The sequence below is a fragment of the Wyeomyia smithii genome, chromosome 3 (assembly GCF_029784165.1).
Source record: "Wyeomyia smithii strain HCP4-BCI-WySm-NY-G18 chromosome 3, ASM2978416v1, whole genome shotgun sequence".
In the NCBI taxonomy this organism is placed as follows: Eukaryota; Metazoa; Arthropoda; class Insecta; order Diptera; family Culicidae; genus Wyeomyia; species Wyeomyia smithii.
This window is the reverse complement of record NC_073696.1, coordinates 195,070,308-195,093,462: the sequence shown is the minus strand read 5'-3', so window position 1 is coordinate 195,093,462 and position 23,155 is coordinate 195,070,308. Positions and strand designations below refer to the sequence as shown.

At 40.2% G+C, this 23,155-nt stretch overlaps 3 protein-coding genes across 4 annotated transcripts in view; 2 read left to right on the top strand and 1 right to left on the bottom strand.

Annotated features, from left to right (window-relative positions):
- LOC129732631 (uncharacterized) overlaps window positions 1–23,155 on the bottom strand; it is a 272,761-nt gene that overhangs the window by 182,894 nt on the left and 66,712 nt on the right. The gene's annotated exons all lie outside the window — the stretch shown is intronic.
- LOC129732629 (venom allergen 3 homolog) lies at window positions 1,189–18,316 on the top strand. The gene is made up of 5 exons (XM_055693650.1): window positions 1,189–1,336; window positions 17,239–17,339; window positions 17,405–17,676; window positions 17,730–17,971; window positions 18,032–18,316. The coding sequence occupies exons 2-5, from the start codon at window positions 17,321–17,323 to the stop codon at window positions 18,273–18,275; spliced, it is 777 nt and encodes a 258-aa protein (XP_055549625.1). The 5' UTR covers window positions 1,189–1,336; window positions 17,239–17,320; the 3' UTR covers window positions 18,276–18,316.
- LOC129732628 (venom allergen 3 homolog) lies at window positions 18,748–19,793 on the top strand. Its single transcript, XM_055693649.1, has 4 exons — window positions 18,748–18,797; window positions 18,862–19,133; window positions 19,193–19,434; window positions 19,495–19,793. The coding sequence occupies exons 1-4, from the start codon at window positions 18,779–18,781 to the stop codon at window positions 19,739–19,741; spliced, it is 780 nt and encodes a 259-aa protein (XP_055549624.1). The 5' UTR covers window positions 18,748–18,778; the 3' UTR covers window positions 19,742–19,793.

The following is a 23,155-nucleotide window of genomic DNA, read 5'->3' as shown; positions in this document are numbered from 1 at the left end:
TGGAGACTTAATAGCCCAATGTGTCAAACTTTCACCGGAAGATCTGATATTAATTGACGAATCTTGACAGCGAAGAAAACATTGATCCACCATTAAACACCAGTCGGCAGAGTGGCAGAGTAGTAAAACAATCAATGAACAATATTATTGTACATTAATGGATCGAATAAATTTTGAAATCGAAACGGGACGGCCGCACAAAAAAAATGCTCTTTCATCAAGACAACGCTCCTCCTCATTCTGATCGCGATACGATCGACTTTCCTTTTTCACTAAATACAGCCACAAGTAACTATTTCATGTTTCCTCGGTTTAAAAGATGGCTCTGACAATTCAGAGCTACAATTTTTATATTAAAAGGCATGCTGAAATATTTTCTCTCTTATCGAAAATTACTCTTGAGTCCAACTGCAGAAAATACTCAGTTTACTAATCCAAATATGTGAGCTTAGCAAACACATTCGATAAAATTTTTGGGAATCATTTTAGTTACCGATTGGTTATTTTATATAACAGAAGAATGTCATGAAGAATACATGGAAAAAATGTAAATAAAGTTTCGCAGAATGTTATCTCTTGGTGATTTGTCACCAACCATAATAAACCATGAATTGGACCACCTTGAAATCTTGACGACAACAACTTTGTAGTAAACGTTCGTAAACGTAAACGTTCCACTGAGCCCAACAAAAATCTTAAAACAAGTACATTGCTAAAAGGATTAAGTTTTAGCTGCAGACAAACTCTGGAATTCTGTTTACCATCGTGTCATCACGTACGAGCAGCCAGTGTATTTAAACCAGCTGATATAATTTTAATGAAAACTTGAAGGAATTTCCAACTGAAAAAGGATAGTGCGTCGTCGAAGGTGTACATTAAGTGTTTGTTGTGATCCCAGGAAAATCTCGCCATTGCGACAACTTGAATCATACTGACAGCTACTTGAAGTATATTCTTCTTTATATATTTTCCCGATTTTATTACACTACATTGTACTATATAAACCCTTATCAATAGCACAATAACAAAATCGTGTCCTGCGATGGATAACAGAATAGTAAACCATTAAATTTATGAACAATAAATAAGTAATTTAGTGGGAATCGAAGTCACGGCAATGTTCCCATTAGTAAGTGAACACACCATAAATACGTTCTATTTTAAACATCTCGATTCCTTTCAGTTTTAGATACAGTTACAAACAAGTGAAAAAGTGTACAATTATTTCGAAACATTAAAATTATCAGCAAAGTAATTTTTCTCCGCAGCAAAGACTCCCCAGTGTGTAATATTTTGCATACGCCTGTCTGTTATTTGCTTAGTCATCGTGCCTATGGTAAGAAATTCTAAACCTCAACTAAACCCTTTCGGATCCCATCCATAAATCACACGCTAAGATAAAGCCGATAGAGTTATATGTGATATCCTGGTCCAATAACGTTTCAACAACTGAAATAGCGAGCCGCAGTCTAGCGAATATCATAGAAGGCGAAGCACGCGATAACAAGTCAACATCGATATATCACGCCTCGGAATCAATTCCGAGCGGTCGTCGGGGCTTGCTCTTTCGCACTACACTAGGCTATCCCACGACACATGATACGTCCTCTCAGGGCGGTGAGCGCTCCACTTCAACAGTAGCGCGTCAAGTGTAGTGAGAAACGTGACATAAATTGTATCCAAAATATTTGGAAACAATAGCGATGAATTTGAGCTTACGAATTGAATCTGACTTGCTCCGACAAGATAATCGAGCTCTTTATCCGAATGATTGAAGATTAAATTTCTGATATTTGAAGATTGAATAAATAACTCACAAGATAAAAAAGACTATTTAAAACAATAAGATGTAGATTTCATTGCTTGAGTAAAATTTACGATTCTAGTATTTCTTCTAATTTAGTCTAAGTTATTTTAGAACGACGTTCGTTAAAGTCCGCTTGTACTTTAAGCTTACCGTCAAAACTAACTTTACCGATTTTGGGTACATATATCGAATCTTGCATAGTCTTTTGATGATGGCGGGTGATAAAGTCATTTGCTCCCATCGTAAAACGCTCGCAGCAAGAAGATTTAATAGACCTCAAGTCTCCCCAGTTACTGTTGTCGATAAGCTCGAAAAATCCCCTTGATAAGGGAGGTAATTAAGTTTTTGAAGATTCGCAAATTTACAATAATTTGTCAGTCTGTGTCAGTGCTGATAAAGGTCATTTTCCCCAGCAAAATTCTTCGAAAGTTATAGCCAATCATTTTCAATTTTCACTTCTAATGATCGCAGCACTCTTCCAGATACACTAGATTTTCGTCCTAGTAACGTGCTGTTATACTCAGATGAAATAGATCGCGCGCATCGTTCACGGTTACGGAATAAAATTTGACGACAAATTCAACCAAATGATCTTCACTTCAAAGTGAAAAAAAAAAAACAAACAGACCACTCAACCAAAATGAACCTTACCGAAACATTTTTTCACTGGCACTGACCGATGCCTTGACAATCTTCGTTAACTGATAAACTGATTTTGTTTTCTTGCTTTCATCGCATGAAATATAATGAGGTGTTTTGACAGTTCACTTCCATGCAAAAAGCGGGAAGGGAAAACTCTGAAAGGATTGTAAAAAAATAACGTTTATGGATGCTTTTTTTCACTTTCACACAAGAGTGTCAACAAATATCAACCCTGGTCTGTGTGCTCAGCAAACTGAATTCAGTGGAATTGAATTTGTATTAATCAGCACCTGCCACAAAGCGTTGACATTTTCCAACATACGAAAATTAAAATTCCCGTCAAAACTTTTCGGAAACACAATTAGGCAAGCCGGTAATGTAGCTGGTATAGAGAAGTTTGCTTTTTTAGATTGAAGTACAGCAAAGGTTAGTGCTTGGTGGGGACATGACTGCCTGTTTAGTCGTCACAACCACCAAAGAAAATCAAACAAGGTTAGCTGTTGCGCGCCTGGAATAAAACACGACAAAATCATTGGAAATGTAATTGTTTGAGCAGTTCACTGTTACCTTTCTCCCGCTGCATTTCCATTTTTTTTTTTCAATACAAAACGCAATGAAAGTAAACATTTCATCCGTGTGATTCGAGAAAAGAAAATAGACGGAACAGTTGAAATTGTAATCGCTGCCATTATATTCCATTGTCGTACGGTGCTTGCCCAACTGGGTGAAAAACCATCCAATTCCTCCTCCCCTCGCGTACCACGGCATCGCGCCATCCCCCAGTTGCATGCATAATCGCTAGCCATCAGGGCGGGGCTGAGTTCTGAAATTTATTCCATTATGTGCACGGCGTGTTGGTTGTTGTCCGCCAGCCAGCACAACGTAAACAACTGATTCGAACAAAAAAAAAAAAAAAACAAAACATTAAAAGTCTGCGTTAAACGTTTCCCTTAAATTTCATCACAATCTGTATAAGCTGTATTGTAGAACATGCATCACTGATACTTGCAAGCCTTGTTAGGCTTTTCGCCTTCGAGTAGCTTCGCGAGCTCTAAACAAACCGACAGCTTGAAAAATCTCATCAACAGGCTGTATCGTGGGCTTTTTTGTCTTGTGTTCAAGACTTGTAGTGAGATTGGAGCTGGACTCATTGTTTTATTTTGCTCTCCATATCCAACGTAGAGAAAGCATTAATTTCGCTGAAACAGTGAACGTTCAGTGAACGTGTTTAAACACGTAGATCAATACGCGATTTTTAAACTCTGAGATTCCTCTGGATGTTTCTCTTGATAATACTTATAATAATCTTTGTATTAGATAAACCGTAAAAAGCCTTGTGAGAAAGTCATGTATTTGCCATTTAGAGAAATTGTGGCGTGTGTTTATTTGCATCTTAGCACATCATCAACTAGCTGCTACCGCTAAGAAACCATTTTATCTACCAATTTACATGTTGACTCCATTCTTCTGTACTCACTGTTTACATTTAGTTGCGAAAGCGACAATCCCCCGTTCAGGCTGCAGTCTTTGCTGACAGGAGAAGTAAAGTTTCTCTTTGCCAAGCTTCCGGAAATTGCCATCTGCTTAAACATCCCCTGCTGCCTTTCTCTGGGCCGGGCTCTTGCTGCTGGTGCCAAAGCTAGCTTTCATTAGAAGGATCATATTCATGGTCCACTTGGTTCGAATGAATGCACTATTGTCTATGCCAAGTGGCTTCCTGTTGCTCGCGGCGAAAGAAAAGATGCCATAAAAACCGACTTGCATTCGCTGTCGGAAGTAGTCTATGTCGATACAGCTCAGGTTTGCGTGAAAATACTGCTGACACTACTAGAACACGGTTTCGTAAATATCTCCCCGGAACGAAGGATACCTATTGAAGCGGTTGCGGTACGAACCGGCGACAATAAATACCACAAACCGACAAGGTGCGAAACCATAGAGGGGAAAACTAGCGCACCACCAAACAAGCGGTTGTTTGCGTGTGTGAGAACATCATTTAAAGAACGTGTGAAAATTCCCACTGCATTTTCTAAAAATATATTACGACAAGACAGCTCTTCTGCTATACAGAACTTCATTACAAAGTCTTTTCTGTAGTAATTTGTAATTTGTGTCACTAGTTTATACAAACTTTGTGGAAATAACCAACATTGTGGGTATGAGTTTTGTTCAACCATCTCTTTGCTGGGAGTAAGACGAATACAGAAAAATCATTCCTTTCACCTCCCAGAGGTCAAGCAGTACTACATTGAAGTGTTCGGTACGAGAACGTGAAGCTCACCAACTACTCTCCAAACATGAAAAAAATCGGAAACAAAGAACATTAATTAACTAACTTATATACCTTATCCATTATGCCTAGGCACCCCCGATGCGACACAGAAATTGCTCTCGCCTGAAACACGTGCGAATAATCTCCGCTTTATCGTACCACAGTATTCAATTAAAAACATGTCAGGAACTTTCACCGGCATTCGGAAAGATTTCCACCGACGGGGCAGTCGCTTGGAAGGATTCACACTACAGCATCACACTAGATACGTTCCAGCAGGAAAACGAGATTCTGCCGTCTCGCTCTCGGTTGTGGGTTTTCCAAGAAAAGGCTTTTTACGAGTTTGTCTACTACCGGCACCGTTGTCACCTGGCTGGTGTCAGACCATGGAAGAACGATTTACAGACACCAGCAACTATTCGAAACACCATTAAGGTGTAGGGGATGGTTTCATATCCACCGGCGTGATTCAAAAATTTCACCACCACAGCATCCGTTCTCTACTATCCTCTATCTGTACATAAGCAACGAGCTCCGTATAAAGTTTTCTTTGGATACACACCTGGTATCTTTCCAGCACTGGTTTTCAGTGCTGTTTCTTTGCATATTGAATATGATTCGGCAAAATGATGTTACGAATGTGATGTCGGCGCTAGCAACGCAGAAATAAGCTGATTGCTTTATATCATCGTGTTATTTTGTACCAATTCAAGATGTTGGCTGCCCTTTACGAACGATTCCATGTGGAAGATGATTATGATAATGCTAATGGTTTCACCTCTTTTCGGCGCAAAGATATGAAGATGAATATTTATTTCGCTGATTTTTCCACGTAATGTAAATTTCCTTAAACGTATTTCGAATAATGATAGAAGTTTATGCGAGCAGCAAGAGAAAATGTTTTTTATTTGAATTATTATTATTCATCTGGAATTGTACAACAAATAAAAGGAATCAGCAGTGAAATTCAACCAAAAGTTCTTTTAGACCAACTGATGGTAATATTGATTGGCCCATATAACAACATATCTATTAACACGGTAATATTTATAGTTGATCCTCAACGAGAAATAAATAAAATAAACAAGTTTTTCTAACATTGGCCATTTTTAAATCGCACAAAATGAAATGATTGGTATAAATTTGGCGAATTTGGAGGGTGAGTAGTCAATTTGTAGCGTATTTTCTTCAAATTTTCGGTCGAATCCCGAACAAAATGAGCAGGAGCATTGTCATGGTGAATGAGCATTTTTTTCTTCGCCTCTTTTTCGCCTTGATTTCAATCGATTCAATAATGAACATAATGTAATGATTAATGTAGTCGAAAAATTCAATACCTTGCAAAAACATACTGGAACACTTTACCATAAGATTGGTAACCTTTATGGCGCTTTGGACGACTCTCAACAGGAGTAAGCGAATCTGCTTACTGCCGATTATACTCGAAAGTGTAGTGATTGGTTGATGTTCCATCGATTGTCACGAATCGACGCAAAAAATCCTTCTTCTCTCTTTCAAGGCTAAAGTGAACAGCAAGTTCGAGAGCCCGTCCATCAGCTTCAAGCCATTTAACGTTACAAAAGCATTCGAAAATTCACACACTTCTCTGACACATGATGTGAAACCGTCAAGAGTTACCCGTATCAGCTTAATCAGTTTTATTAGGTAACCATGTTCAAGCATAATCTGCCACAATTCGTTGCGTATCACTGAATCGTACGCCACCTCGAAATCTATAAACAGATTATGTGTCTGCAAGTTATGTTCTCGAAACTAGTCAAGGATCTGCCTCAAGGTAAACATCTGGTCCGTTGTAGATCATCCCGCTCAAAAACCGCACAGGTATTCACCAACAAAGGCTTCCTGCAACGGGCTTAGTCTATGGAACAGGGTGTGGGAGAGAATTTTAATGTGAAATTGAGAAGGATTATGTCCAGAATCTATGCCCTTCTTAAAGATCGATCATATAAGTCCTTTCAACCAGTAGTTTCTCCTCAGACAGTACCCTCAGGATAATCTGGTAAATTACACTATCCAGCCACTAGCTCCCGACTTCGAAAAGTTCAGCAGGTCAGCCATTCATCTCAGTGGCTTTGTGGTTCTCCTGCTCTCTGCAAGCTTTTTTCACGGCAGACCAGCATACCTGAGCGCGGCGACCTTCGAGGTATGTGACAGTACTCACAGTATCCAAACAGTCCCGGACCAACAACGGGAGACTGCCTAGGGGTGGCCGTCGACTCTTCACAAAAGCCACAAGTACTTGGAAGCATCTCCGATGGTGCGAGTAGCTCCACTCCCATCAGCCAAACGTACTAACTCACCCAATGGGGCTGATACTAGTTAGGTCCAAATTATGGCAACTGGAAGCGTAGGAAACGGATTTGAGTCGGATTTCGTTAGGGTAACACGTCTTTGGGCTGGCACCTGCATCTAGCTCCCTTAGTAAAGTCCTGTGACGATGACTTGAAACGGTGAGGTGGTACCCGGGACAGAGGTCTCCGTCCCGTAGGCCTTCCAGTACATTTCTAGTCCATTGCCTGGTGGAAAACAGTCAAGTGTAGGAGCAGATGATTCTTTCTGACTTATGCCGGTCAGGGGCGTCATGGCTGCTCATAATGTGCTATGGCGACCTACCTTAGCCACCTGTCCTGTAGGGCTACTTCAGCGAAGATCACCATGGGACCACATAGGCGATCACTCATTCGTGGACAAGGATAGCGGCCGGACACATTCAACTAAACATCAGCAACAATAACAAACAACGACAAGTGTAGAGGCGTTATCAAACCCCTTTTCATGTGGGGACATCCAGCGGTTACCGTAGAAAAAAAAGCTAGCACACCTATTTCACCACAGGATATAACGGTCGACGGTCCCTTGCTAGTCAAGGTCATCGTAAAGTGTATGGGCACACGGACAACTCAATGCCATAATCTAGTTCTTGGCGAACAAACGGAGCATCGCCGGTGACCATTGATTAGACCAGATAAAAAACATTCCGAGTTCCACCACTCTAACTGTGATGGCGAAAAAATTGAAGCTACTCCGTTCAGAAGTGTGCGCGTTCAAAGAACGGTACTCCGCCGCGTCAAAAACGGACATCGTGCGGCACTTTGTGGGGTATGCCCGTTCCGGCATCTACAACATCTTGACACTATTGGACAATGATCAGAGCATTGAAAGAAAGCTCGGTTCCGGACGGCCAACGGCCCTGAGCGACAAGAAGCTTCAAAGGATGCTGAAGAGGAAGACCGAGGGAAAAGTGGCTAAATCGCTGCGTACACTTGGCCAGAAGGTTGGTGCATGCGGTAAAATAGTGAAAAAGTATCTGGAGAACATGGACATACATGTCAGGAAGCGGCAGTCCCGTCCATTTCTCTCGGAGCTACAGGCAATGATAAAGCGACAGCGGTTGAATAAAATGGTCAAGTCGATTTTCCCGGCGAATCGCGACGTGGCAGTGGTGATGGACGACCAGACCTATCTCACCATGGATGGCAACGACTGGCAGGGTACTTCGTATTTCACTACTCCCACGAAGGAAGTGAGCTCCGAGGTGAAATTTATATCACACACCAAGTTCCCCCCGAAGGTGCTGCTGTGGCTGACAATCAGCGAGAAGGGAAAGTCAAAGCCGCTCTTTTTTCGCTCCGGGCTGGCCGTGAACGGGGAAATTTATAGTACGAAGTGCCTGACAGAAGTTGCGTCGTTCATCGAGAAGACACGGTGTTCTGGCTAGATTTGGCGTCGGCCCACTACTCGAAGCGATCGTTGGAGGAGATGGAGCGGCTGAATATCGATGTGGTACCGAAGTCGGCGAATCCGCTCAACGTCCCCTAGCTGCGTCCCATCGAGAAATTCTGGGCGAACTTGAAGCGCAAGATCTATTCCAACAATTTTGTCGCGAAAATGGATGAGGAATTAATAAAAAAACGAAGAAAGAGCTTAAAAACATGCAAACACGCCATGGCGAATGTTCCGGTTAACTGCCGGAAGACCGTACTCAAGGACGTATTATTTTTTTGCGAAAAAACTAACATGATTACCTTCCATGGGAAATTTAACCAACTCAATTATCTGTCTTAGTTTTTTTCTCATCACCATCTGAAATAAGTCCATTTTTTACCGCAAACGTTATAACAGGAAGCCTCAGACTCGTTATCGTACACAGCCATCGTATCGGACCCCTACCCTATCTTCCCCAGAAAAGGTAACTGGGTTGCGGATAAGTTCAGTATAGCGGCCATATGGACGACGAGCAGGTTCCCGGTTCAGGAGCATGTGTCAACCTTAAACGGAGGATACACTGTTGCCAAGATTGCTGCGCTCTATCACGTTGGTCAATCGAAAGGTTCACTCAGATGGTCGACATCCTAACCATGCAGCTGACGGGCCTAACGCCGTTGGTGGTGGCAGGAAACTGCAACGCTTGGGCTGTTAAGAAGAATCAGATCCTGTTGGAAGCTTCTGTAAAGCTAAACCTAGACCTGACCAACGTTAGGATCAAAAGTATATTCAGCAGAAATGGTGCAGGGTCGATGATAAACGTGACGTTTTTCAATCCGGGACTGATTACGAACTGGTGAATAGATGGCTACACTAATAGCGACTACCAGTCGAGTCACTATAGTGTAGATCACTAAGATCGGCCTCAAAGTGTGCTATTAAAGCGAGCAAGAGAGCTTGTTTAGATAGGCTACATATGCGCGAGATCTAAATGACCGTTGGTAATGACCAAGACCAAAGGCGCCTGAAAAGCGATCAAAGCCAGTTCCCGTCCCAAGCAACATTTAAGGTTTTAAAGCGGATTACAAGTTCAAAATAAGTTTTGGGAGAGTCTCCAAGAATATTATGAAACATAAATTGCTACTTGAGGTCGTAATACTTAACTGTCATTCCAGGAAGATAAGGGCTTGAAACTTTAGGGGCTTAGTGGGTTAGGTTAAATTCAACCCCAATCCTTGAGTCTTCTCAAGTGTCTTTCACTATTTCCATAAGCTTTTCGCATGTATCCTAACGCAACACCTTCCGCTGATAACCTTTGGATATTCATACGTATCTTTCCTTCGACCTTGATTTTATTACGTTGGACAGCCGGGCGCAAATCTTGTCTACCACAAGATAGTGAATCGACGTTTGACCCCCGAAAAACCGCACATCGATGACGTCTGAAAAGTGCGCGCCTAAATCAACAAAAGACACAGGCTTCTCCATTGGAATGCCTTCAGGTATGCTTTCGAATATTCCGATGTACAAAATACGTACTACAGATGACCATTCCCCTGATCGCAGTGAAGTTCACTAGCCTCAAGCCGTTGTCGTTGGTGATTAGCGTTAAGATTTTCCCTACCAATAACGTGGTAAAAGAATTCCTTCCGTCCGACTTACGCGCTCCGGTAATGTGTTGTGGGTACTCTCCATACTCAGGGAGCTCGTGGAACATCTCCGTTACGTCGTCGGTTTTATCGTTTGTCGGTGTGCCGGCGTTCGTTGGCGGTTCAATTCAATTACCATATTCAAATAGTCTCGTATTCTCGAAAAAAGTCCCCATGCAAAATTTCAGTTTAATCGTACTTTAGGAATAAGCGATGAAAAAATGCATTACGATAGCCTGTCAATGTGTTTCTTGAAATTGACGCTGAAGACCGTTATTGTACTGAACCTGCCTACAGGGTGACAAAAAAGTCCGGTCACACAGGAAAATCTCAATATTTCAAAGAATAAGAAGAAAATCTGAATCTGGCTTTCATAGCTTTATTCAGTAACTCATAAAGATACTTCGCAGACGATATCTCGGAATTACACCACCTTTCTCTGATCGAACCAGCTTCAGACGTCTCGGAAAGTCGTCGCAAGCGGCGCGCACGTGCTCCATCGGCATCTCGTCCCAGATTTTCGTGATAACTCGCTTGAATTGCTCCAAATTTGTTATTTGATAATCGTTCAGCTTCGACATCATGTATCCCCACACGAAGTAATCCAGTGGATTCAGATCCGGAGACGACGGAGGCCATTCATTCTTCGAAATTAAATCGGTCAAGTTTTCCTCACACCACGCCTGAACAACCTTTGCGGTGTGGGATGGAGCACCATCTCGCTGGAAGCAGTAGTAATCGTCTTCAAACAATAGTTCAGTTTGAGGCAGAACATTTTTATTCAAAACCGTGTCCAGGTAGTACGCTGCGTTGATTTTGACCCCTATATCGATAAAAAAAAAGAGGCAGTTTACCTCTCTTGCAAATGGCTCCCCAAACCATCACTGACGTCTTATTTTGGAACCGGGAAACGTTCAGCTTGTCCGCAGGAGCTTGCTGGAGGCTCACACTCCAAACTCGATCATTTTGGCGATTGACTGTTTGCTCCAAAACGAACAGCTTCTCGTCCGAAGAAATAATCTCGTCATCTGCGCGCCAACCGAGCAACTCCCGCGACCGTTGGTACCTCTTGTCCTTTGTAGCTTTGGTAACCCCATGAACCACCTGTTTTTGTACGGTGTAAGTTTTAAATCCTTGCGCAGAAGCAGGCGGATTGATTCTCGGTTCATTTTAAGGTTCCTGGCCAGCTTCCGTGCAGATTGGGCGGGATTCCGGCGAATCCGGTCTCGTATAATCTTTTTCAGCCTTGGAATTCTCACAGACCTTGGTCGTCCAGATCGTGCCTTGTCCTCGGTGCCTCCGGTCTCTAGGTACCGATTTATGGTGCGGTACACAAATTTCCGGTTGATTCCGAGCGGTTTTAGGTGTTTGAATATGTGTCCGGGTTTGTACCCTTTCACATATTCAGCGATAACAGCTGCTCTTAACTCTGCCATGGCTCACAACTCAATGTAAACAAACTGCACAGAAACGAAACTCTGCCACTTTGGGCAGCAAAGTTAACCCTTTCATTTGACATATAGATGGCACCAGAGAGATGCAACGTGTAGGCTACAGGCGACCCCATAAAAGTGTGACCGGACTTTTTTGTCACCGTGTAGGTATTCAGAACGTGGAGAAAAAAACTATTTCGCAACATGCGTGATTGAACTCGTGTGGTCAACACGTCGGGGATTAATATATCCCTGATTACGTTCCAACGAGTTTGCAGTATGTCTCAGTCAATGAGTCTGCATCGCGTGTCGTAGCTAGGTAGTCGAAAAGAGTCGTTCCACAGCAGTTTCGAAGAGCAAAGCGAACAAATTTTCGTTGCACTGACTCGATTCTGCTTACTACGTTCAGATAGTATACGCAAAATATTTTTCACGTTATTGTTACGTGAATTTTCTATACTTGTTCATTTTCTGTCATTCTGCATGATTTATGTGACAAACATAACTAAATCACATGTATACCATGGTTTATCACGTACCATCTCCGAGAACTTGATAACGTCAAACAGGATGTATCGCTTGAATTATTTGTGCGAGAATATCCAGAAATCAAAATGGCGAAGCTGTTGTCTGTTTCAGTGTCAGAACATGAAACAAATTTTCCCGATAATATCGACTCTTAAACTTACAGGTTTCACACAGCTTCAGTTCAGAGGTGGAGGAGTTACCTGAACACAAAAAAATGCAGCGGACAGTAACAATCGCCGGCGAATGTCGTAATATTTATTAGTTTTTTTTTTTTTCATTTACGAATTCGCACGAATTTGCATATCCGAGCGACGAATTTGCATGATTTTTGAGAACCATTTCCTATCTCTTAAAAATTAAAGAAATAATTAAAAATTATACGTTGCATTAAACTTGATAGCTATCAGATACTCGGATACTTTTCACTTGAACAGGAGATAAATTCTAGGTGATACTCACATGAAATGAATATGTCTACTGAATTAGATTTACAGGATAGTTCATATCAACAGGTCACGACGAATTTAAATTACAATCACGTAAAATCTACTTGAAAACGAGAGTGTAAAATATTCACAGAACTTTTCCGGTAACTATAACGTGAAAAATATTTTGAGTGTAGGGATTACATACTGTAGCGCAATATTCTAAGTTCAAGCGCACCAAAACGTAATACATTTTGGAGGTACGCATTTTAAATCCCAAGTTCCTGCTAGCCTTGTCGACGGTGAATGTCATGTATTGTTTGAGAGTTAATTTTTAGTCAAGTAGTATTCCACAGTTAGTTTATGCATCGCAGAGGTGTGTTTGATAAGCTGTCATTGAACGCTAGTGGGCTACCCTGCGAAAACCCATAACAGGTCCTGATGGGCTACGGCATCTGACGGAGTTTTAACTTTTGTGAACAGCTTTGGGCCTTTATCCTTTTCCCGCTCATGGTGACTCTAGGGCACCAAGAATTATAATCATCATATTTTGATATAAAATAGTTTGTTGAGCTTACGATTGTTCCATAAACTTTTATATGCTGCCTCATAGCATCACTGGGCATTTTCTTCAAAATATAACAGTTGAAGGTAATTTTAGTTAGTCTACAAAGTGTTCAGCTTGAATTTTCTCGTGAAGCTATAAATTCTAATGATAAACCTTGTGAGCGGGAGAGGGTTAAGTAGAAAATTGACGTCTTTCGGGTAGATTAGAAATAGCAAAAAATAGCTGCATTGCGGAATACCGAAGTAAGCCGAGAAAGATTTCGAAAAGACTCCATAGATGTGACAAGTACGACTGAAACCAATGGATCAGTGGGCCTCCGATGCCGAGTATCTCGACTTTCGCAACACCGATTTGGTGGTTCAGTTGAACAAAAGTAGTGGATAGGTCTGTGTAAATAATGTCCTTTTGAGACTGGTCGTCAAAGCTGTTCATTACCTAGGATATGAGTGTCAGGCAATTTATTGCCGTTGATAACTTGGGCATGAATCCGTGTTCGTGATGTTTGTCTGTGATGTTCTGTTTGAAGAACGAGAAAGTAGGTGCACACACGATGAGCTCGAAGCTCGAACAGCAATAAAAAAAACCCTCTGGCAATAATGTGACGATCCAGGAATTTTCAAAAGACGCCGATAAACGGACTCTAGAAATTATCCCGACTCCGAAAATACGCATAGTAGGTGGTATTCGGCCCTTAAGGACTGTTTTCCTGACCAGGGTTGCCACATTTATATCTGTATTTTCCTTTGAAAATATCTGTATATCTGTATCTCGGGCCAAAAAATCTGTATTAAAAATCTGTATCGAGCAAACTCAGACTGTTGGAGGAAAACATCTTTGCTTGCAGAATATATTTAAACATATTCATTTTTCTCTACGTGATACAGGTTTGTTTAATTTATTTTTAAATGTTTCCGTTAATTTAATATTAGTATCTCCTCCTTGGTCTGCAACGTAGCATTCAGCTTTCAAAATTGAGGCCATTAGCTTAGAGGCCATGCAATTTCTGATTTTAACTAAATATTAAAAGTATACGTTCTAAATAAGCAGAAAAATGTGGATTTATTAAAATACTACAAGGTATACAGCCATAGGGGTTGTATAAAATAGTGACGAAGGACTAAATGTATTTATTATATGCTGCGATAAACTGTTCATAGGCAACACTAACGTTTATATCTGATGGTCGTTATTGTAAAACTAACGATTTATGCATACATTTTACACTAGCAGTAATTGCAAAAATTCTCATAACTCTTATCTTCAAGCATCTATAGTTCTGAAAAGAACCGATTCCATAATCTTCAGTTAGAAATTCGTGCAACAGAACGCTGATGATCGCACCATTGGTAGCATTGAATATTTTGCTTGACCGCGCATAATAAAGTTTGCTCTCCGCTGTGCCCTCCAATAATTGTGCCAGCTAAATATTCTGCAGCGTACGATGGTAACTGTTACTGCCGTATGCAAAATAAAGGTAACATGTTCCGCAGTGCCTGGAAGATGACTCGTATGCAGCCTCGTTTCTGAATGTCGCGAACCTCTAACAGCTATACTCCACTTGCTATTTTGTGACAAACTAGACTGAAGCTAAATTTTCTACACGCAGTCTTTTGTTTCGAGTTCAGCGAAGATTTTTGGCATGAGGGCGTGGCCACGCAGTTTTGAGAGAGACAAACGGAACAAAACATTTTTTTGAATCGAAATATGTGGAATTTATTCCGTCTCCATGTTATTGTTATCTGTGCTCGGGAAGCAAGCCAATAGCAAGGGAAATGTATGGGAAAGCATGACCTTGGAACTTTTCACCTTTTTGTACCATTAAGCAGTGAAGCAACAATGTTAAACATTATATTAAAAAATTGTTACACATTTTATCTGTCCACCGACATATAAATGACTAAGATGCATTAAGTCGTTCGCTTGCTATAATCGTTTGAAATCTGACGCAACATTTGCCAGTTTCATTTTCAATTTCACAAAATGTAATCTAGTATAGAAAACAAAGACGTAGTCCTACGTCAGAAAAATCTCACAAGTGATCTGTAACGGAAACTTGAAATTACCATCCCGCCTATAGTGGTGTTTAACAACTCAGACCAAGTTAAGTCATTTGTTTCAATGAATCTTCCGGTCAAAAAGTTTTTTCAAGCGTGCGAAATTCGTTAAATAGCCCTTATCAGTCATTTGCTGTTAAAAATTTGGGAAATTGTCGCATCAAGTCGTTTAAATTTTCCAAATTCACGAACGATTTAAGATTATTTAAAGCTGCCGTTTTTACAACAGGATCGGTGGAATCGCATCTATTTGCAATTTGTTTTACGGACTTTGCATAGAAATCCCGACAAATATTTCGAAACGTTTATTTTCGCGCTTTGTCCAAGTCACATTCCACTGCTTCTGCATCGATACCAACATAATCCTAATGTTGTTTTTTTACAAAACTATGAAAGTCGTATAATCGAATTCTACCTTTGAAATTGATTTCAGTTCGTCGGTATAACAAAAAAAAAAAATCTGGCAATTTTTGGCAATATTCTGTAATTCTGTAATACAGATTCTGTATTGCTTTTTCAGTTCAAAAATCTGTAAAATACAGAAAAATCTGTATACGTGGCATCCCTGTTCCTGACGCCGGAGTCACCAGCTGAGATTCCAAAATGACGCATGGAGTAGATTTCTAGTCTCCAGGCATCATTACGGTAATACCAACAATAGGAGGTACTCGGTCATTTTATGTTGTTCTCCAGAACCTGGAAATCACCATCTTGTGATTCGAAATGGCATCTGGGGTTGATTCTCGCCCTTTGAATATCATTACGATTTTTAGTGAACGCGTAGCTAATTTTCCAATCAATTACTTCGAGAATGAAGAAAGTCTGTTGACAACTGACTGAGTTATAAGCATTTGAAGTTGGATAATTTTCGTGACACTCTCGATGTTTTCTGTTTCCCAATTTTCCAGAATGTTTTTTTTTTTTTTGTTAGATTTGGACCACTGCGACCAGAATTCTGGTATTACCAGAATGTTTCTGTAAGACGTTATTCTACGTCGAATATCTGCATTCGCGAGGTATTTGTGCATAACTTGTCTTCTGACTTCATTGTCGCAACAATTGTATAGCAGCTAGTGCATACCAAGTGTAAATTATGCATTTTAACCCAAATAGCTAAAAAGTTACAGCCATTTGAAAGTGTTAAAATTCGATTCCGTACACATGTAAAACTTTTTTTTTAATTCTACGAAAAAAATTAAATATTAGTTTCAATGAAAAAAATCTGATAAAAGTTTCGTTTTGTCTACATTTGAGCCAAGAAACTTTCTATTCTACGATTCACGGAACATGGAACGTTAAGATTTTTTATTTGCCGAAAATGTCCCAAGTCAGACACCGACAATAACATTTCATTTCACTGTAACATTGAGCGGAAGTGGAGTCGTTGAAAAGAACAAGATAGAGCATGAAGATAGTAGACAAGTTAGAAGTGCTTCAATTGGATGGTACAAAGAAAACAGGTAAAGGGCCAAAAACGACAAAGCTTCAGAAAATCCATAATTAACACCGAACATTTAAAGGTTGGAAGCGCCTACTGTATTATTCAACTACTTTCAAATTGGTCTATAGCTTTTTCCTTCTCGACTTAAAGTTAAAAAGGGTCTAATAAAAAAAAGTTGAACTCTGACAGCGGAATGATAGCGCTTCGGCTCTGCATTTGCCTTTACAAATTTATTTTCATATGAGTTGACAAAAACTGTTTGCTAAAACATAGCCTCCTTGATGTTTACGAAAATTCAGGTTCTGAAACGAAGCTATCAGTTATAATGGTAAATGAAAAACCGATGTTCCACTCAACATACCTACACATAGAATGTTGGACGTAATTGGCCATCGAAAACGTCTATTGCAAGTCAGCCGAAAACATTCTTTCGTAAACTTCAATTTATTCCTATAGATAATCGTCATATTTTAAAACGGACAGTTTCATATAAATACTGGCGCTATTGTATAATAACAATTGTCTGCTTTTTGCTGCTTCCACTTGTGATTGAATATTTGACTGCTGCTAAAACGAGCCAGTCTGTAAAATTTTACTTGTGGTATTGTCAGTTCGTTTTACCGCTTCAAATAGACTAAAATAAATACCAATCTGCACAGTTCTTATTGCTCTTTATATCTGGTACATTTACAGCAATTTTATTTTCTGATTAACTGTAAATTGAAACAAACAGCTGTCAAATAAAATCAACCTAACATCATTTGCATCTAATAAAATGGAAACTTTAATAGCAGGTACGTCAAATAATGCCTTTACATTTCCAACCAATCGCTAAAGCAAAAATGTTCCTATTTTGCAGTGGTTATTTTGACACTGATCGAGGCCAGCCACCAGCAAACAAATTATTGCGATCCCTCCTTGTGCCTAGCTGGGACTACCCATATTGCTTGTAACAGTTCGAACACTTTATCAGCTACGTGCGGAGCTGGAGCCACTGAAGTGCTACTGGATTCTAGCTTGCAGGCGTTGATCCTAGATTTGCACAACGAAATGCGCAGCACTATTGCTACAGGCAATCAAAATTATTCTTCAAGTAGTTTCTACCCACAAGCAAACCGCATGGCAACAGTGGTATGATTTGAACACCAATTTTAATTATGATCATTGTGTGAAATCGTTCGCAGGTGTGGAGCAATGAACTGGCTAATATTGCAGCAGCTAACGCTCGACGATGTATTTATGGTCATGACCAATGCCGAAACACGGCTGCATTCAAGGCAGCTGGACAAAACATTGCTATATTGTCGTACTACGGTATGGCCTTTACAACAGTTGATGTGATAACGAAAATGATTGTTGCATGGTACGCAGAAAACGCATACGCCACTCCAGCTATCATCGCGAGTTATCCCAAAGCATACCAAGGGTATAGGTTCTTTTTTTAATTCAAAGATACAGTTTCTGATTTTTTTTCTCTTAACTTCAGACCCACAATTGGCCATTTCACTCAGATTGTAGGCGATCGTGTCACTCAGCTCGGATGCTCGTTGGTGGTATGGTATACTTCACCATGGACTAGGCAGTACTTGGTGTGTAACTATTCCATAACGAACATCATCGGGCAACCAGTTTACAAGAGCGGGCCTTTTTGCTCCCAGTGCACAACTGGCTGCAACGTTAACTATCCAGGGTTGTGCCCTGTAAATGAAGTTATCAATTCCAATCCTTGATACAAATTTTTTGATCGCTCAATAAAGATATGCTTATGAAATTTTTATTTTTATTTTTATGATACGTAATTCGGGACTAACTCAATTGTCTCCCGGTGACCGAATACCCAGAAACTCGGAGCCTTCTCTATAACACTCATTCTATTTACGTAGGGAATGCAAAGAGTTACTTGGTCTTTACAAGTAGTAAATGTCAAACTAACAATCCTCAACTCACTTCCTCCATACATAGAAACTGTTATCCAGAACAACATAGCATTTGGCTAATATGTATATCATGAGCCTTAACTAATCAATACGCGGAACACGAATGATTTTTATTACACCAACATCCCTATTGTAGCTTTCGGTTAATCTCAGATTAAAGCCTTTTTTCGGTTGATTATTTGGTCTTTTATCTACAAACAAGCTCTTATCATATCACCGGTTTATCTGAAGGTGGGCCTATAAAAGCCAAAGTTCCAAAATCCATCCGAGCAGTCAGTCAACTAAACAGTAGCAGTATGAAGATTTTAGTAGCAGGTACATTACTGTTTGTTTATACAATAAAATATCAATTCTTCAACGTTTCCTCACACCTTCGCAGTGTCGCTTTTGGTTTTGGCCAAGTTCAGTCACCAGCAGACAGATTTCTGCAGCTCTACGTTGTGTTCAGCCGGAACTACCCATATTGCGTGCAATGGATTGACGGGACTTTCGCCATCATGTGGACCGGATGCAGTCGAACTGAATCTAGATTCGACATTGCAGGCGTTGATTCTAGATTTGCATAATGATTACCGTAGTACGATTGCAACAGGCAACCAAAATTATGCATCCAATAGCTATTATCCGCAGGCACAACGGATGGCAACAATGGTACGCTAATGGAAAATTGTATGTTAAATATTTTAAAATTAGCGAGACTCTGCTTGCAGGTTTGGAGTAATGAGTTGGCAGCGGTAGCGGCAGCCAACGCTCGGCGATGCGTATTCGGTCACGATCAATGTCGGAACACGGATGATTTCAGGGTGGCCGGACAAAACATCGCATCGAAATCGTACTACGGCATGACCATCTCAGTAAATGAACTGATTAAAGGTTTCGTGGATGCTTGGTACTCCGAATATGTATACGCCAATCCCAGTTACATTGCCAGTTATCCACAAGATTACACAGGGTATGTAGAAATATTATTATGACACAACGCAATTGAATCGAATTTGATTTTGGTTTCCAGCCCTGCCATTGGTCACTTCACTCAGGTTGTGGCGGATCGTGCAACGCACATTGGATGTTCGATGGTAACCTATCATGAATCCCCTTGGATTAACCAGCTGTTTGTCTGCAACTATGCTATAACTAACATAATCGGCCAACCAGTGTATCAGATTGGTAATTATTGCTCCATGTGCACGACTGGGTGCAATCCGCACTATCCTGGTTTGTGCAATATAGGAGAAGCTATTAATCCTAATCCGTGGTGAATAAAGTTGTTTGAAGAGTTAACATTGAAAATAAACATTTTAAAACGTTAAACGTTGAAATTTTGTGCGTGTTGGATCCGAAAACTACCCCAGTTTTACGCCAATGAGTACAAGCACAATATATTGTTGCAGAGCTGCACAAATGCAAAAAAATCGATTTTTTCTGAACCATGAATTAAATATTCGGGAGACGCTATTAATAATATATCTTTTTAGTCAATTATTGCATTCTTCCAATCCGTTACGTTTCAATCTAATTTCAAACAAAAATTGTGCGTGAAGCATAACAAGGTTATTATCCTACGAATCTTGTAAACTAGTTTGAACCAGATTTGACTACATTCGAAATTTTTCACTAGTATAAGTACAAATACGTAAGACGGTACTACTTCTGGAAAATATTTTGTCACTGTGGTGACCGATAACAGGTAACTAATAACAAAACATTTTGCTGCTGAAAATTGGTCGCATCTGAGTATTTAAAAAAAAGTAGGAGGGTGGTATTCAAGACACGACCGCATGACGTTGACTACCGTATTCTTAAAAAAAAAATATTCCATTGAAGCAAATAGTAGAGGGAATTGCAACGCTTCTTTTACAAAACTTCTGTAACAAAATTTCGAGGCTCCAAAAGGTACCAGTTTCCGATTATTCTCGTCCAGAATTCCAGCCATTTTAGTATTTTGCAGTAGCCATTTATTACTAACAGCCACCAGCATAACGGGTGAAACCGGCACGAGATGACCGGTACTATTTTGTCTTTCCTCATTTCAGCTGCTAACACCTAGCGCTGTCGTGAAATTAACATCAACATAAACATGCATTTTTGCAAGGTTTTTTCCGCTAGCAACAGCAATTGTAAAACATAAAATTCAACTAACCGCTTCTATTATAAAACTGCGAGGCACCAAAAGGTGCCAGTTGCCGATTTCTTGTTTACTGGTTTCCGTCCAGATTTCCAGCCATTTTAGTATTTTGCAGTAGCCACCAGCATCACGGGTCAAACCGGCACGAGATGACCGGTACTATTTTGTTTTTCCTCCTTTTAGCTGCTAACACCGAGCGTCCGTATGTACCCGGTACGGTTTAATAATGAAACTGATGGGGTGAAATGTTCGAACGATACGTTTTATACCAAGGCTTCGTCAGATAATTAGAAAAAGGGAGGGGCTACATAGATGATGGAATGGTAGAGACAAATGTTTCTTGAAAGCTGCGCCGGCCGCTGTCGTAATATTAACACCAACACAAACATGCATTTTTGCAAGGTTTTTTCCGCTAGCAGCAGCATTTGGTAAAACAGAAAATTCAATTAGCCGCTTCTGTACCAAAATTTCGAGGCACCAAAAGGTGCCAGTTGCCGATTATAGTTTCCTGGTTAGTCCGTCCAGAATTCCAGCCATTTAAGTGTTTTGCAGTAGCCATTTACTACTAAAGCCACCAGCATTACGGGTGAAACCGGCACGAGATGACCGGTACTATTTTGTATTTCCTCCTTTTAGCTGCTATCACCTAGCGTCCGCATGTCACTGGTGCGGTTTTGGAATCAGAATGATGGGGCGCCGGCCGCTGTCGTAAAATTAACACCAACAAAAAGATGCATATTTGCAAGGTTTTTTCCGCTAGCAGCAGCATAAACATCGGAAACAGAAAGTGACAACAACAATAACAACAAAGTCAGATCGATTGTATCCGTTAGTGTCGACTGTGCTTGGGAAGAGAGGTAGCGATTGGCTGCGCGGTATGATTTAGACAATCGATATTAATTACCAATTTTTCAACAGTGTTTCTCAAACAATAGTTTGTTTTTGTTACATAAATGTAACCGTAAAAGAATTCCTGATCGACTGATGCCAAATCCTCGAAAACCTGATTATAGATGACTGCAAAATAAGCGCTCAAAACCTGACCACTTTTCTCTGGTTTTCCCTGGTTGAAATACTAGATTTTCAAATTCAGGGGCCTAACTTCGATACAGACGTTAGTCAACGTCAAAACTGGAATTATTATATTACAATTGTTTGTAACTCCTAAAGTTTTAGTATTACGTTTTGAAGACAGCTGGATCAAATTGAACATTAGAAAAACCGTACTGGACATGGATTTGGTGGAATGACTTATTCCAAAAAATTAGAATCGTTCTAATAATCGCAATTCGAAAGCTTAAGATGTCCCCTTTAATGTGCTATCAAAATTGATATGATCTTGTATTGTGATCTTAAATGGTAAATCGTGACTTTTCGAAAAGAAAATATATAATAAAGTAATCGCTCCTGTGCTCATATCATCACCCTTATTTGCCCAATTTACCGTCAAATTTTATTTTTTAAACACTCATATAATAATTAACTATTACTTTAGAAATAGCTTGAGGGTCATCCTTGGTGTAATTATCAGTTTCGATAAAAAATGTTGGTTTTTTTATAACAAACTTGTAGAGCTCCCACTATATATGCAATTGAGGTTTTCCAATTATTTTCTTTCACTTCCGAAATTTTAGTTCGTTTCTTGTTCCGTTCAGTTTTAAACCAGATAAGAGTATTAGATAGGCGAGAATCAGTCGGATCCTTTTTGCGCAAAGCACGAAGTACCTTCTGCCTCCTTTTTACGGCGAGCGTAACCTCTTCACTCCACCATGGTACCGTTTTACCAGCCAGTCTATCAGAAGATCGAGGAATGCATTATATTGCATTGTTGGGAACCAATTCCGGTAGCTTTTCTGGGGTTTGTACAATATTTCGATCTACAAATTGCTTCTATTCTGTTTTTATAATCGGCCCAATCTGCGAGATCGTATTTCCATTCCTTTCTTTATGCGCTATGTGTCCCTTTGCAGTTTACACAATGGGCTTCAGTAAATCAATACTTCATTTGCCCATGCTAAAGTGAGCTTTCCGGGCATGTCAAATGGTCTCGTCTTGTTTGAGCATGACTGTGACAGTTGCCACATTGCAGCGAACTCGGAAAATATGACTCTGTGATACCCAAAATATAAGTATTCGGGGATCGTTGTACCTTGTATCATCAGAAGTATCGCTGGGGTGGGAATAGGTGTATTTTGTCCCGTTGAGATCGGAGCTCTTCCAGAACAGCTTTATTCGACATCGTTAAACTATAAGAACATGAGACGGTATAGGGCGTGGGACTAGTTTGTCAGGGGTTTTCTTCGTCATGATTTTTGCTTCATTCTAATGAGCCGGAATGGACATACCCATACATCTAATGTCCGGAATGGACATACCCATATTGGGTGGTATCATTTTTCGCTGTTCTTCAAAAACCGGGTATCACTATCTTGGATAACAAAATGGAATTCGGAGACAATTTCTGGTGATCATGCAAGTACAGTCATGGAGAAAATAATGAATAAATTTGCAGTTTTGCTTTATTTTCCATATTTGCGCACTAATTTAA

Coding starts and splice junctions, on each gene's coding strand:
- LOC129732628 (XM_055693649.1), top strand. Junction 19,134..19,192: donor CACAACGGATGGCAACAATG/GTACGCTAATGG, acceptor CTCTGCTTGCAG/GTTTGGAGTAATGAGTTGGC. Junction 19,435..19,494: donor TATCCACAAGATTACACAGG/GTATGTAGAAAT, acceptor TTTGGTTTCCAG/CCCTGCCATTGGTCACTTCA.
- LOC129732629 (XM_055693650.1), top strand. Junction 17,677..17,729: donor CAAACCGCATGGCAACAGTG/GTATGATTTGAA, acceptor AATCGTTCGCAG/GTGTGGAGCAATGAACTGGC. Junction 17,972..18,031: donor TATCCCAAAGCATACCAAGG/GTATAGGTTCTT, acceptor TCTTAACTTCAG/ACCCACAATTGGCCATTTCA.